Raw genomic sequence first — 16,846 nt, 5'->3', positions numbered from 1 at the left:
GGGCTGTGGGAGCCCACTGGGAAGGCAGAAGTTAGTCATCCCCACACCTCAGAGTGCCCTCTCCAGCCAGCCTGAGGGCCTGCCTCTGGTCGGTTGGCTCTTGGGTTCACTGAGGCTGCCATTCTGGAAACCAACCCCATGCTGCAGATGCCTTGTATCTGCAAATAACAGAAGTCAGTCTTTCTCTCCATTGTCAGGGTAGCTTTTCAAACCCTTCACACCTGGTTTACAGATGAAGGCATGTTGAAAGCGTTTACAGTTACAAGACCAGTAGGAGTTACTCTCTGCCTACCAGTAGGAGTTAAGAAAGTTGTCGGTTTGAGGTTGATCATTTTATTTTATAAAAATTAGATGAATTTCCTTTCTAAAAATACAATTGAATGTGTATTTTATATATATATATATATATATATATATATATATATATATATGTTTATTCTTGTGTGTACCTCTTCTGTATGAAAAGCTGGTTGTTCTTTAATAACTTTTCTCATTTTCTTAGACTTTTATCAGTAAAGGTTTGCTAATTCAATTAGATAGCTTGCTTGTCATTCATTATTATTATCCTAGAATTATTTTTCTTATTTGGGATAAGCCATGATGGGCCATCTCGATAAAAGGCCCAGTGGGAGGTCAGAGCTCTCTCCCAGTGCCTTTGGGGACACTACAGTCTAGAGGTCAGGTCAGGAAGCTCAGCTTATCAGTCTTTTTACACTTGCTTCCTGTGAACCAGGTACATGGTTATGATAAGTGATGAGAAAGGTACTTGGAATGGTATTTGGGGGATTCTCCCTGCCTGGCCTGAGGTGGGGGTGACAGTGCTGATTCTGGGGGCTGGGATAATAACTCAGTACTCTCCTTTCTCACAGTTGTTTCCTCTCTTTGCTCCTGGTGGCTGCTGTGGTTTGGAAGATCAAACAAAGTTGTTGGGCCTCCAGGCGTAGAGAGGTAAGCCTCAATGGATAAAGGTTCCTGAATGCCTGTCAGTTCTTCCTTTCTCTTTCTCTAAAGCAAGTCCGTTTTAGCTAATTAGTGATAATTTATAGACATACCACAGGGAGACTAATGCTGCCATTTCTGCAGAGTATGGTCAGTAGATTTCGACTAGTGTGATATAAAGTATAATTCTGCACCACATACTTTTAACTTTCTAAAAGGGAACTTTAGTATTGACTTATAGCTGCCAGTTCCGCCCATTCTACCAGTGCTCTGTCCTTAGCTCAGGCAGATCTGAGGGCTCAGGAGCAGAGTTTTTCATGAGAACGAGAGTAAAATCAGCCAGCTAAACCATCTCTGAAATATCTCATCACGCAAAGATAAATCAGTGTCTAGTCAAGTTTTTGCTTGAGTTTTATTTTTTAATGAGTCTTGATTTATTTCCAGAGCTCCGTTCCTAAAGTGGTATCAATAAGTCAAGCAAATATTTTTATGATTGACCAAATAAATAAACTTGCTTAAAAGTGACAACATAAAATCTTGTTTTTCACAACTTTCACTAGTGTTATTACTCTGCCTTCTAGAGTCCTGTCTGTTGCATTGTTGATAATGGAAGGGCACTGAGCTCTAGGCTGATATATGCTCCTCCGTCTTCTGTATCTATTCTTGCCCTTTTCTATATAAAAATTTATCTATGGACAAGATTTAGAAGAGAACAAGAATATCGCAAATCAAAACTTAGAAGCACACAGCCCTATTCCCTGAATATTAGTGTCTGTAATGAGGGCCTCCTCCTGGAGGTCATGACCCCTTTTCTGACCCATATAAAAGTAATGTTAGCATAAAGGTAATGTTGCATCCTTTTTATTATCGTTTTTAAATTCAGTGGGTAACATATTCAGAGGGATTTTTTTTAAAGATTTATTTATTTATTCATCAGAGACACAAACTGAGAGAGAGGCAGAGACATAGGCAGAGGGAGAAGCAGGCTCCATGCAGGGAGCTCAATGTGGGACTTGATCCTGGGACTCCAGGATCATGACCTGAGCCAAAGGCAGGCAGGTGCCCAAACACTGAGCCACCCAGGTGTCCCCAGAAGGAATTTTCTAATAGCTCCATTACTAAGACATTTTAAAATCCCAATGAATTGTACAGTATTCTAAAAAAAAGTAGAAGTGATCCAAATAGAGTAAGAAAGAAGTGGGAAGACTCAATAAACATGGCCAGGGAAGGAATTGAAAACTTCTCAGAATATACTCTCTCCACAAAGGGCATTACCCAGGGAGTTTACATTTGAGATGAGCTTATGGAAATAGTAAGTCTATTTTTCCTTGAGTGCTTAGGAGAATTGTTTATTTCTAAAATACATAAACTGTTCTCAAGTAAGGGAAAAGATGGAAAGCTTAAAAGAGTCCTAATTCATGGTATCCATAGAAACTTTGAATCCCAAACCTGAGAAAAAGCACCAAAAAACAAAGACCAGTCACACAGTGACTTTATGTGGAACAGTTCTAATTTACCAGTGTAATAATGGGATCATTTACTACAGGAAAACCTACAGAATAGGTTATATCAGTGGGTAAAAATAGAACCTAAATTTTTAGTAATGGCCAAGTAATCACTTAGTCATTTGTTGAAATTCAACATCAGTTCCTGGTTTAAAAGCAAAACTCTTGGGATGCCTGGGTGGCTCAGTGGTTGAGGGTCTGCCTTTGGCTCAGGGCGTGATCCCAAGGTCCTGGGATCGAGTCCCACATCAGACTCCCTGTGTCTGTGTCTCTGGTTCTCTCTGTGTCTCTCATGAATAAATAAATAAAATCTTAAATAAATAAATAAACAAACAAACAAATAAAACAAAACTCTTTGTAAACTCAAAAATAATACCTCCTTATTAACACTATAAGGAATATCCAAATAACCAACATCACTCATGATATGAAAACACTAGAAGTTGTACTGAGAAAATCAGTATTATGACAGGTTTGTCATAATAAGAGCTGACATTTGAGCATTTCTAAATTCCAGGCACTATTCTTAAAGGTTTTATATAGATTAACTAATTTACTCTTCATAACAAGCTTATGAAATAGGAGGAAACTGAGGCTCAAAGAAGCAGAATAACTTACCCATCATCACACAGTTACTAAGAGACCAAACTGGGCTTTAAACTTGGGACTTTGGTCTTTACAGGCTATGTAAATACAGTCCTGGAGTCCCCATCGTCACTTATTTCTGCTCTGGATATTCTCGGCTGTGCACTCAAAGAAAAAGAAATAAGTTTTATTACTATTGAAAAGGAGGCAAAATTATTACTTTCAGATAAGATGATTAAAGCATAGTATAGCAGCAATTTGCATGCATAAAAAGTAATACTTAAGTAGATCAAAAATAAATCAAGGAAGACAAACAGCCAACTAGAAAATGTTTGCAACATACTTGAAAGAAAATATGAAGAGGATGAATACCTTGTAGAAAAAAGGTTTTTAAAATGTATGCTTATGAATTTAAATGAAATTTTTAAAAGATATTTACTCATTCTATAATAGGAATGGTGAATGTATGGTGAAGGAAATTTTCTTTCTTTTGCCATACCAGAGAGCATGCTTAATTAAATAAGAAGGAAGAATTAGAAGATCCCTACCTCCCAGGGTTATGATAGGCTTTATTTAGGCTCATTAAGAATAACAATTTCTTCAGCATATTTTTTTAAAGATTTTATTTATTTATTCATGGGAGAGAGAGAGAGTGAGAGGCAGAGACACAGGCAGAGGGAGAAGCAGGCTCCATGCAGGGAGCCTGATATGGGACTCGATCCTAGGTCTCCAGGATCATGTCCTGGGCCGAAGGCAGCACTAAACCGCTGAGCCACCCAGGCTGCCCAGCATTTTATTTTTTAAATCATTTAAATTTCTTTAAAAATTCCAGGTTATACTTCTTTTAAAATTCTCTCCCCACCACCACCAAAAAAAGTAGCTTATGACAGTTGATCAACAAATTAAGCTTTTACCCTTGTGATTTGAAATTTCTGTGAACCCGACTATTCAGAATATATTTCTACATTTCTACACTGTTAGTCATGTTTATCCCTCTCAGAATTGTAGAAGAAATGACTTAATGAGATTTGTAACAACAAAAATAATAACAACTAACACTGCTTAAGTGCTTGCTCTATGCCAGGCCCCATTTTACTTGTTTGTCCACACATTATCTCATGCACTCTTCGTAAAGGAACTTCCAAACTGGAAGAGCAGAAGTGTTCTGTCCTACTGGGACTCTAGCTCTTGGGGTAGCACAGAACCCAAAGTAGGGTTGCTCCACATATTTGTTGAGTAAATGGACCAACAGTTTGATGAGATCTAGAATGTTGTTATTAGTATTTTAAGAAAATGTTTAACATAAAAATATCCTTCTATACCAGAGCCATTGTCTACCCAGACTAAGATTCTGTCTCCTACCATAGTTCCACATTGGTGGTTTGCAGGAAGGCCTGGTTGTCTTCCATGGCATGACCTCCAGGCTTCAATGATATGCCTGGATCTCCAATATCCTTAATGATACATGAATGATATAGATTGATCCACCATGTGCTGGGCACTCAGCTGGTTAGTGTCTCCTTTAATCCTAGTAACACAGGTTTAAAATTCCTAATACAGAGAAGAGGAAACTGAAACCCAGAGACTTTAAACACCTTTCTTAAGGTGATGCAGCTGGAAATTGGATCAAGGATTCACATCCAAGCCTCCCCTAAATCCAAGGCCCCTGCTTGTCCCTCTAACTCTGCCAAACTTCACACTTGTTTGTTTTCAGCTTATATCACCTCTGTGAACAAAGAGCTCTTTCTGTTGCTATCTGCGGTGTCAACATTTGGTTCAGGTTTCAGTAGAAAGAAAGAAGTAGGAAAGGCTTTAATCTAGACATGAAAATATGAGGAGATAGGGCTACATCATTTATTTTATATATTTAATAAGCAGGCATCATAACATCCTGTCCATCAGTATTTTAGCGTGTATCTCTAACAGGTCAGGTAAGGACTTTCTGATATGATGATAGTGCTGTTATCACATTCAACAAAATTTAGTAGGTCCTAATGTTATCTGATACCTGGTCTGTGTCCAGTTTTCTCCAGCTATCTCAAAAATATCATTTTGGACTTCTTTGTTTGAACCAGGGAGGTTGAGGTACTTTTAATATGTAGTATTCCTTAATAAAATCCCCTCAGCACTCGGTGCTCTAACATTTGCCATATTACCCCATAGCAACTTCTTCGAGAGATGCAGCAGATGGCCAGTCGCCCCTTTGCCTCTGTAAACGTTGCCTTGGAAACAGATGAAGAGCCTCCTGATCTTATTGGAGGGAGTATAAAGGTGAGAATGTGATTCAAAAGCCCCGAAAACTTGTCAGAACTCAGGCTTCTGAGAAACCACAAAGAACAAGAAACTTGTTCCGTTGCCTCGTAATTATGTTTTCCTTTCTCTCTTTAACAATAAGGCAACACACTGACATTGTCAGGTGTTCTTTTGCTTTCATTTTTCAGTGTTTCATTCATGTTGTTAAGCATTCCCATGTTCAAGGAATTTTAATATGTAAATGGTTTGTCTCAAATTCTTGTAAGTATTCTGTGACATAATACTTTAAAACTTGTATTGGAAAAGAGCTAAATTGAATCATTGCTTCTAAGTAGTTTAGGGAATTTTCTTCAATGGGCAAATATTATAATTCACTATACATTCTATGGAATGTAAATATTTCTGACTCCTCCAAAAAAAAAAAAAAAAGATGAGGAAAGTTATAAAAGTTTCTATTTTGGCAAAATGATGAAATGTACCATATACTCTGGGGAAACAGCTTTAGATCCTGAATTTTAAAATACTTACTAATGCATTACTGAGTTCATAGGAAGTAGGTGAAATTCCCAGGGAATACTCTCCTATCCTTCCCCCCAAAAAAGAACAAATCATGAACCAAACCAGAATGATGTGTGATCTGAAGTTGTTCCAGATTGGTAACACACCATGACTCCCAGCTGACATAGGTGCAGATCCTCTCTGTGGGAAAGCTTCCCCAGTTCAGCCATGTAGGATCCCCACCGATCAAGATCAAGCAGTCAGAGATCACCAAGGACAAGAGAGACAAGCCACTAGGAATATGAGTTAGCAGACACTGTAGACAGAGGGTGTAGACAGGACTTCGCATGTTAGAGTGTCATCTAAAGAGTATAATATAGCTAGCTCTTTATGAAATGTTTGAAGGTGGGAAAGATGGAATCATAAAGATGAGGATACCATGAATCAATGACTAGATCAAAAAAAAGAATGAAATGGAACATTTAGGGGCATCTGGCTGGCTCAGTCGGTAGAGCACGTGACTCTTGATCTGTGTCATGATTCAAACCCCACGTTGGGTATAAAGATTACTTAAATAAGTAACCTTACCAAAAAAATGGAATATATAGTGGTTAAAATTTCTAAAATAACTCAGTTTACATGCTAAATAAATAGCACATCAGACACTAGTGAAGAGAACTTTTGAACTGGAAGATGAATCTGAAGAAATTACACAGAATGCAGAACAGAGAGACAAGAAGATGAAAAATATGACAGATAAGAATATGGAGAATAAAATGAGAAGACCTAACATGTATTTTATATATACATTGTATGATTGCCACGATGTGAAGAAATTGGAACCCTTGAGCAATGTCAGTGGGAATGTGAAATGTTGGAGCTGCTGTGGAGAACAGTATTGTTCTTCCTCAAAAAAATAAAAACAGAATTACCATATCTTGCAATTCCCCTTCTGGATATATACCTGCAAGAATTGAAAGCCAGGTCTCAAAGATGTATTTGTGCATCCATGTTCACAGCATTATTCACAATGGCTAAAAGATGGGAACATCCCTAATGTCCATCAGTAGATGAATGGGTATGCCAAATGTGGTCTACACATACAAAGGAATATTATTCAGTGTAAAAAGGAAGGAAATTCTGACACCTGCTACAACATGGATGAACCTTGAGAACATTATGCTAATTGAAATAAGCTAGCCACAAAAAAATATATACTATATGATTCCACTTTTCTGAGTTACCTAGAGTAATCAAATCCATAATGACAAAGTATAATGGTGGTTATCAGGGGTTGGGGGAGAGGGAAATAGGGAGTCACTATGGGTGTGGGGTTTCAGTTCTGCAAGATGAAAACAATTCTGGAGATGGATGGTGGTGATGGTTGCATAACAGTATGAATCTATTTAATACCTCTGAAGTGTACACCTTAAAAGGGTTAGGGTGGTAAATGTTATGTGTGTTGACTACATTTAAAAAAATAACTGGGGAAAAAAAGAAATCACCTAAAGGAAATGACAAAGCAACAGCTGACTTCTCATTAGTAACACCAGAAGCCAAAAGAGTTTGGAAGAATGTCTCCAGATGACATCAAGAGAACTGCCAACCTTGAACATCAGGCCCAGTAACTGTCTCCTAAAAACAAGGACAGAAGGAAGATTTTGAAAGCTTATAAGAGAAATGTCTATAGGATGTGTTAAAGAAAGAAAAACTAGCCAGGAGAATGGAGTGAGGTATAAGAAGGAATAGCAAGACAATGAAATGGTAAGCACATAAGGAATCTAGCAAACATGATAAAATAACAATTTGTAGGATTAAAAAAAATAGACAAATCTGAAGTACTAAGCAGCACCATACGTCCTGTGTTGATAGCCCAGTATGACCCAGTTGGTTACTCTTTCAAACACTTTCTTGACTGTCCTTCCAGGACACCACACACTCTCACTCTCTGGCTGCTCAACCTTCTCCATCTCCCCACACCTCTAGAGAAGGCTCAGTCTTTGGGCCTCCTCTCACATCTTTTATGCCCACTACTCCAGTGACTGTCTTAGTCTGTTTGAGCTGCTATGACAAAGTGCCAGAGACTGGGTATCGTAGAAACAACAGAAATTTCTCACAATCCTCAAGGCTAGGAAGTCCAGGATTGAGGTGCTGGCAGATTCATTGTCTGATCAGAGCCGCCTTCCTGGTTCGTAGACGGGCTTTCTTGCTCTGCCTTTATATGCCGGAGGGCAGGGAGCTCTGTAGGGTCCCTTTTATGAGGGCACTGATCACCTCTCAAAGGGCTCACGTCCAGATATCATCCTATTGGGCATTCAGATGTAACATACAAATTTTAGAAGGACACATTCAGACCACAGAAGTGATCTTTTCCATCATGGGTTTATTTTAACACCATGATCTCTCCGCTCAGACATCTCCTGTGAGCCTTTCACTCCTATATCCAATTGCTTATTTACTTGTGCCCCCACATGGATGTCTCAGCATCCAAAGCTGAGCTCTGGATATTATCCCCTATACCTCTCCTTGGCATATCTCCCCCAACTAGGTATCTCATCCTAGCCACTCAGGCAAAAGTCCTGGAGCTAAACTTAGTCCGTAGTTGTTCTCATTCTCTTAACATCAGCATGGCTTTGGCTCTGTCTTCAACCTCCGTTGCTGTCACCACAATGATCTAGGTCACAGTCCTCTCACCTGCCCCGTCCTTCCCTCTGTTGTAGCCACAGAGGTTCCAGAAGTCATTTTCTTCAAGCAGATTGAAGAAATGAATGACATATTTGGGGGTATGGCAGGCAGAATTCTAAAGACGGCCAAGATTCCCAGCTCATGGTTTTTCAGTCAAACACTACTCTAGTTGCTTCTTTATATAAAGGGATTGGACAGAAGTAATACAGATCCCTAGACAGCAGAAACCTTAAGATACCGAGGGATTTTCCCTGGCTGGTGGCAGAAGAGGAAGCATGAGAAGACTTGGTACACTTGCACGGATTGGAAGCTGGAGGGGCCATAGGAGGAAGCCTCTGGGAGAGAGTGGCGCTCCCTGCAGACCACTAGGAAGGAAATGGGGACCTTAGACCCACACCAAGGAACTGGATTCTGCTGCCCTCCCTGAGGCCTCTTGAATAAGTTTTGAACAGATTCTTCCCTAGAGCCTCCAGATAAGAGCTGGCCCCGAGGCTGACTTGACCAAGTCCACCTGTGAAATTAAGAATGGATGGAAGAAATGAACAAACCTGTATCTGTAAGCAGGAACCCTCAGAGCTCGCCTGGATTTCTGACCTTCCGAACTGAGATAGATAATAAATAGGTGCTGTTTTGCAACTAAGTTAGTAATTTGTTTATTTGTTACTGTGCTACACAGCAATAGAAACTCATAGAGGGCATCTTTAAAAATCACATGTGAAGGCTGCATCATTAACACTGGAGAAGCTCCACCTTAGGTAACTCTTTGTTTTATTCCACCAGACTGTTCCCAAACCCATTGCCCTGGAACCGTGTTTTGGCAACAAAGCTGCTGTCCTCTCTGTGTTTGTGAGGCTTCCTCGAGGGCTCGGTGGAATCCCTCCTCCTGGACAGTCAGGTGAGTAGATGAGGGCCAGTGACAAACTAGACTTGCGAACTTGGGTCTAGAAGTGATAGTGAACCATAGGCATGTGCCTGCCTTGTGTCATTGTAAGGATTCAGAGAGACGATCCCATTGTCCCTTGTGTTCCCTGAACTGTCTATCCTGAGGCCATGATTCCTTCCCAGGGAGGAGCCCAGAGCTCCCCTCCCTGCACTGGCTCCCACACCCTCCTGGTGGCATTGAAACTTCTAGCCACACCTTCCCTTGCTGCTGCTTTTCCTCAGCTCTGGCTCTGCCGCCCCTTCCCTGTCTCTTCTCCCTTCCTCAGGGCTTCTCCCCTCCATCCATATCCTCTTCCACAGTTATCTTACCTGCTCTTGTGGCTCCTCGCTAGCTCCTCCAAGCTGGCACTCTCAAATTGGCATTTCCAGCCTTATGAAATTTCTTTTGCTTTTTCGCTCTTTTTTAAATATAAGGCACAAACCGCAGTTATAATAATTTAAGGGAAGTCTTGGAAATGTACTCACAGTCCTACCATCCCGCACTCTCCAATGTTCATTGTTTTTTCCTTTCTAGCCCTGGCCAGCAGCTTTGTTGAAATTATTGTATAGATCTCATTTTTATTCTTTTTTCATAAAACTGTCATAAACATGTTTGCAGTTTACTATGTAACACTTTACCAGTGTCTTTCATGCAATTCCATCAGGTACACAAATCATAATTTCGATAAACATCCTCTTATCAAACACTAAGGAGATATGGAATACAGTTGTGGAAATATTAACTCCGATTAATCATGGAGTACTTTGGAGGGATGCTTCAGACAAGATGCACAATATGTTTTAGACAGCTTTCAGTTGAAACAATTCTGGGGGTCAGGGTTGCCTTGGCTAAAGAAAGCCCTGTGTCTATGATAAAGTGTGTCCCAGAATCCTTGCCCAGCTCCTGAGCTCCATAGCCCCCTAAGTGCAGCCCTCAGGTTCAGAGCCACCTCCAGTTGAGCTTTCTAAATGACTTCTGGGTCCTCATGAGGAGGCCTTTAGGCTTGGCCAGGCCAGCCTTTATTGTCTTCATTTCCTAGGGGAACAACTTGATTTGCCTTCACCTAGGGATAGGAGTTCAGCTCCTAACTCAGCCTTACCCATGTTGAGGGCAGAATGACCCACTGACCTGAACTCTGGGACATTGTCTCCTGCCACTTCCCAGCTCAGCAAACTTGGCCTGTGCTCCCTGAGAGCAAGGCCCTGGCTAGAATTAGGAAAGCAGCCTTTCCTGCCCTGCCCTTTGCCTGATTGTCCCATCCCCTTCAATTCCTGATGAAGACCTGCTCACTGCACCCCTTTTACCTCTTCTGTACCCTATTTTAGGTGGCCCTTCCTCTGGACTCCCAGAACACCTCGCTCTGCCTTTGCTCTACAGTGTCACTGATATGGATTCCCCACTCGCCCCATTCCTTCATTTTATAGGCTCAATGCAGTGGAGTAACAAGCGCACTAACCCAGCTCCTGAGAACCTTAGCAGGGCTCTCAGCCTCCACTGGCTTGCTCACGTGTGTTGAGGATCCAGCTCCCCCAGAAATGTGCCTTCCCCAAGGGACATTTGGTTTTTTTTTTTAAGGTAGAACCTAGCATTTTATTTAGATATGCATTAAACTGTTGGAATTGAGAACCAGACATACATAATAAACCTCCAGAAATAGATCCTAAAAGGCACTTTCTGCTTAGGGCAAGCAGTCATGGAATAAGCATGTAAACAAGCTGGCTTCTCTGCACCACACCAGCCAAGTGAGCTTTCTCCATGGCCAGCCGCACCAGCTCTGCCTTCCCTTCTGTTAACACCAGCCAGACCCCCTGTAGGTCTAACCCAGGTTTTTCTGTAGGACACCTTGGCCTAACTGGGAATGCTGGAAACATGTTGTTAAAGGAATCATGGTATTGAGGGGGAAAAAAAATTTTTTTTAAAGCTGCCATCTGAGGTGATGGCTTCTCTGTACTTATGCCATACCCCAGAACACCCAAGTTAATCAGTTCCTAGAAAAAAAGGGAGAATGGAACCACTTGTCCCTAAGGCAGAGGTGGTGGAGGTGGGGAGGTGATGAGCCAGGTACCATTCTAAGGTTTTTACATGGATTCACTCAGTGACTCCTTCCACATGCCCTCTACTGTTACTGCCCCCGTTTTACAAATGAAGAAATGGAGGTATGGTATGGTATGGTTAAAGAACCTTGCTTATTCCAAAGCCTGGCCCCAGAGTCTGTCCTAACCTGCGTCACAGGATAGATACAAAAATAACTAGTGCTGGCTGAGTGATGAGGAAAGAATCTGAATTTACTTATAAAGAGTGCTGCTTTTTCTTGGCACCCTTTTGGAGACCCACAGGAAAAATTTAGCACTTAGAGCATGACTGCAATCTTATTTAAATGCTCCAACTGCCAGGCAGAGCTCTTTGCTTCATTGATCCGCTGAACAGCAAGCTTACACATCTTTTGTGTAAAAAGTAGGAGAGGGAATAAGAATATATATTTGTATTTGCATCAGTAAACCCTGAAAGAATATATACAAATGGCTGAAAGCATTAGTGGGTGGAGGGAGGGACAACGTGGAAGGGAGACTTTTCCTCTGTATACTTACTGATTTGCTCATTGCACCCCGGGAATGTAAAAAAGTTTTTTGGAATTATTTTTAAACATAAAGCAAACTGCTCCTTACCACATGTTCCCTGTGGGCTTTCCCCCAGGTCTTGCGGTGGCCAGCGCCCTGGTGGACATTTCTCAGCAGATGCCAATAGTGTACAAAGAGAAGTCAGGAGGCGTGAGAAACCGGAAACAGCAGCCCCCTGCACAGCCCGGGACCTGCATTTGAGGCTGGGCTGGGAACTGTCCAGGAGCGAGCCGGGTGCGGCGTGCCAGCGCCGTCTGCAAGGAGGGGGCAGGCGGGGAGATGCTGTGCGGAGCGGGCCGAAGACTGGAAACCCTCGAAACATCCGACTCCTCTGCATGTCCACGAGCTTTCTTTGCCGGTTTCTCCCATCTGTGCTCCAGCATCTAACCTTTTACTTTTGCATAGGAAATAATTGATTTAGTTGCAGGTCCAGGGGTGATCCAGTTTTGCTGGAGGAGGCCGGGGTAGAGCGAGTGAGAGAGCTGGAACGACACTCAGGTTCACTTGTGGAAAACCGTTCTTGGGGCCGTCTCAACTTGGCAAAAAACAAAAGATGTTGTGTTTACAAGTAGACATTCACTACCAGTCGTTCTTCAACATGGTCTTTTAAAAACTAGTCAGATGAATGAATTTGTTCTCATCTGAAGCCTGCTATCTTTTTTAAAAGATGTGCTACTTATTCTTGCACGATGTAGGCAAATCTCTCTCTTGCAGGGAGTAGCTTTTTTCTAGTTGAGAATTAATAATGGTCCATCTCTTTTGAATCATATCAAACTAAGGTAGAAGGGGGCTATTTTAAATGTCAAGGTCAGCAGTGTTACTTAGAATGTAAAATGATGTAATAGGTAGTTTTCTATAGCAACTTGATTAATTTAGTCTTAATCCATTTGAAATCCTTTCTCTCTTTTCCTGTCTCTCTCTCTCTCTCTCTCTCTCTTTCTCTTTCTCTCTCTCTCTCTCACACACACACACACACACACATATACACACACACTAAGTGCCTAGACTTGAAATAGATCTAGCAATTGAAAAGTTAGTAAGCCTAAGTTTTCCATAATTGCATTCCTACATTCGTATAAAATTTAAATAGCTACCATTGGCAATCTGCTCTTTTTATAAAATCTAATTTGCAGCCAGGAAAGAATTTTCTCACCCCAGAGAACATTTACCCTAGCAGCAGGCAATGAGAGGAAAGAAGAAATGACCAAACTGTGAAAGCTCCTGTCTGTTGTTGTCAAAAGAAGCACTAAATAAGGTGTGGTCCTCGTGGGCCCCTGCCCCCCACTGCAGGCCTGACATTTGCTCCAGCCCATCTGGCCACTCCTGCCAGGACACCACAGTGGAAGGGACTTGTTCATGTTACATATCTCCCTTGAGCAGAAAAGAGCATGACAGCACTTGGAATCCCTGCATCAAAGAGCAACAGTGTGCTCCTGTAGAGTGCTTGAGCTGCTGGGTCATCCTCAGGCTGCAGGGGAAATCTCACACTCAAAGCCTGGAGAAGGACCTGGAACTGTTTCCTCTGCTCTCCTCCAGGAGAGGCTCAGCTAGGCTCTCCCATCCTCCTTCCCAGACCGGGTGGTGCAGGGCAGTGACCACTGAGAAGGATGAAGAGCACACAGATAAAATGGAGGAGGAGGAATAACTATGCTAAGGGGAAGGTGACCAAGTTTAAGTGGAGTAGGGCGATCCTGCTCTTCTCTCCAGGCCACTACCTGGGTGTCATGGTGTCCCTGTGTATGGTGCTCTGTGTTCTGGCAGGATGCGGCAGCCTCCCCAGGTCTCTCTTCTGCTTCAAAACTTGGAGTTCTCTGGCATTGCCCTGTAGGGCCTCTACACAACCATGCTTGTTTGTCAGTTTGGAGAATTAATACTCTAAAGAGCAAAGCCTGCAGCATTTCACCTTTAAATGCAGTGCCTATGGTAGGAACATTGTCTCCTTCCCAACACCAACCCCTCACCCATGAAGAGTTGCCTGGAAAGATGTTGAAACCCTAAAGTTGAAATTTGAACCCTAAAACACTGTCTGATGCATAAAACATCTCTACTTTGAGACTCACCTCTCAAAAAGCTGCTTTTTCACACCATTGGCAAAGAGCAGACAATTCTAGAAAAGACCCCTTCTCTTCCAAGCTTCCCACATCCCTGCCCCACATCACGGCACCCACAGAGAGCCTGCCACAGACTGGCACTGTACCCCTGTAATTGCCATGAGGCCTCTTGCCAGAGAGAGGGAGGCCACTGGAGAGGGACCTCCCACAAGGAAAATCCTTGTTTGTTCAAAGGATCAGTGTTTCTTTGGCCAAATGAGTCTCTTCCCCATGGGTTCCCAGGCCTTGAAATAACATGCACCATGTCCCATAGCCACCTGGTTTTGTTTTGTTTTGTTTTTCCTAAAAGACAGTTTATTTTTTAAAAGGAAGGAAAAAAGGAGCAAGTGATGTTTAATTCTCCAACAGTGAAGAAACAGCTGAATCCACCTGCTTCTCCTTTGCAGCCAGTAGACAGCTTCCTCCAGGCCCAGGCCAGAGGAAGAGAGTGGCAGGAAAGAGAGGCATTCCGTTTAGGAGCCAGTTACCAAGAGGGCATCATCTGGAACTTCAGAGGAATACCTCCGGGTCACAGGAGAGCCTGTATATAAGTTAAAATAGTCATGAAAACATTGATGTTGCACTTGTACATAATTATACAGTAGTGTCCAGAATGTTCAGACATTCAGAGTGTACATAAAACAGAAAACTATGTTAAGGTATTTTTATTAAACGTAATGGTGTCTGAGTTTTACCTAATATGTCTTTGTGCCACATACCGGATATCCAAGTTTGAAGAAGTCCTCTCATTGGGCCCTGATTGATAACAAAGCCAGAAAAAGGCATCCCCAGTGTGCCAGTGTGTCCAAATGCATCTGGTATGAGTTGGTTGACTCCAAAACAGAAGGCAGCTGTCAGTACACAGTGGAGAAATTGGGCATTGAGCCCATTTAAACAGCATTGTGTGAGGAGAATTGAAGGCAGTAGGCATGTCGCTGGCACTGTTGTTGGCTCTACAAGTGAGTCGTAAGTCTTTCTTTTAGCCTCTTGGTGCTGTGCATGGCCAGGGATGGCCAATCTTGTCCTGAGATGTGTTTCTCTTAGTCTCTAAGTTCAAAGACTGTGTCAGATTTTCCAGAAAGGGGTTTTCCAGGCAGCTTTTTGTTCCATTTGGTCTAGAATTGTAATGAACATTTCCCAGGACTGTGGTTTCCATACTGAAAACCAGGGGTGGGAGTAGGGTGGCTAGTTCATTGACAGATAGCTCCCATTTCCTCCTGGAGAACCACACACACCCTCACCTCCTGTCCACCCCCAACTCCTCATCCTACACACACACAGTGTGGGGGAACTTCTGTGCTTCCTGTGAGATCACCTCTAAAAGATGGGAGGAGACGTGGAGAAAAGGCAACCTATACTCCCCTGAGCTAACCCAGAGGAAAAGTAGCCCTGGACAGAAGACGGTCAGCAACAGGAAAACAACATCCATGGGGGAGGCCTGAAGCGCCAGATTGGAGATGCACCGCAAAGTCTGGAGCTAACATGTGAGAAAGCCAGAGCACTCTGTAGAAAAAAGACGTTCCCATCTTAGTGCAACTTGCTCCATCGTCCCACAGAGTGTATCTGGGGAGGGCGTGGGGATTCACTTCCTTGGGTGCTGGTGTCATTTTCAAGAACACCTTTGATCCTTTAATTTCTGTCATCCTCCACACACAATGAATACTCACTAAGCACTTACTAACAACCTAAGCTAATGCTAGAGTGGTGACCAAGATGGAAAAGAAGCTCTTTGGAATTAACAGCAAAACCCAGCTTGAGCCCCTCATCCCAAGAGACCTTTCTTTCCTCGTGGTGGTTTCTGTGAGAAGTGGCCACCCCGAGGACAGACCCAGGAAGGTGGAGGGTCTGTCCTCGGGCCATGCACCAGCTCTCTGTCTGAAACGTTTGCCCAATTTACCAAACTCGGCTCCAACCATAAATATCACCGTGATGGCAGGCCCGCCAAGAGACATTTGCCCGGATTCGTTCAAACTCCTAACTACCCTTACCTGCAGGGAGATGATGTGGAGCAGAGAGGAGAACTGGCGCGCCTTCTCTTTCAAAGGCAATAATGGAATCGACTTTCAGTAACTGAAATTTGTGCACAAAACATTCTAAACACTAGTGAAGCCTGTTTTGTTGAACTAATTCTGGCTCTGGAAATGTTTTTGTTTTATAGGTATTTACGGTTTTTGTTTTTATTTTTGGTTTGGATTCAAGCTTAGTTTGTTAATATGTATAATTTAGCATCTATTGCACTCATGTAAATATGGAGTAAGTATTGTAAACTATTTCATTGCTGGGGACTGTGGGTGTTATACATACATTTAGGACTGCAATTTTTTGGTATTTTTTGTATTGTAAAATAACAGCTAATTTAAGCAGGAACGAGAGAATTAAGGGAGGTCTGTGCATTTTAAACACAAATGTGAAGAACTTGTATATAAACAAAAGTAAATACTATAATACAAACTTCCTTCTGAAATAAAAGTAGATCTGGTAAAAATGTGGTTTATGCTTTGGGTGTTTAATTTTGATTGTGTTTCATTTGTGTTTACAGTTTGCTCATTAGACCCTTAAGAAAAGGGAAAAAAAATTTTAAATGGTTACCAGTTTTCAAACTGTCCATGAGTAAACACTTGACATTTGGTGAAGGGCAAGGTATAAAACCAGTAGGGTAGGCACCTCGGCTGCCTCGTGGGGTAGAGAGAGCCTTGCACAGCTTGTGAGCAGACTCCCAGTGTCCCCACTGTGGCCTGTGTTGCCCTTGAA

The 16,846-nt window shown here is 42.2% G+C and overlaps 1 protein-coding gene across 2 annotated transcripts in view; it reads left to right on the top strand.

Annotated features, from left to right (window-relative positions):
- ATRN (attractin) overlaps positions 1-16,580 on the top strand; it is a 161,438-nt gene extending 144,858 nt beyond the window's left edge. Inside the window, exons 26-29 of one of the 2 annotated variants that reach the window (XM_072800233.1) lie at positions 870-948; positions 5,193-5,300; positions 9,246-9,360; positions 12,082-16,580. In XM_072800233.1, the coding sequence (XP_072656334.1) occupies positions 870-948; positions 5,193-5,300; positions 9,246-9,360; positions 12,082-12,206 (427 nt within the window). In that variant the 3' untranslated portion in view covers positions 12,207-16,580. Of the gene's footprint in view, positions 1-869; positions 949-5,192; positions 5,301-9,245; positions 9,365-12,081 lie in introns of both variants that reach the window. The other variant, XM_072800235.1, reaches the window with a different exon arrangement.
- Positions 16,581-16,846: the final 266 nt, after the last annotated feature.

Source organism: Canis lupus, chromosome 26 (genome assembly GCF_048164855.1).
Source record: "Canis lupus baileyi chromosome 26, mCanLup2.hap1, whole genome shotgun sequence".
Lineage (NCBI taxonomy): Eukaryota > Metazoa > Chordata > Mammalia > Carnivora > Canidae > Canis > Canis lupus.
Note: the sequence above shows the minus strand (reverse complement) of the source record. Positions and strands in the feature narration are given on the sequence as shown.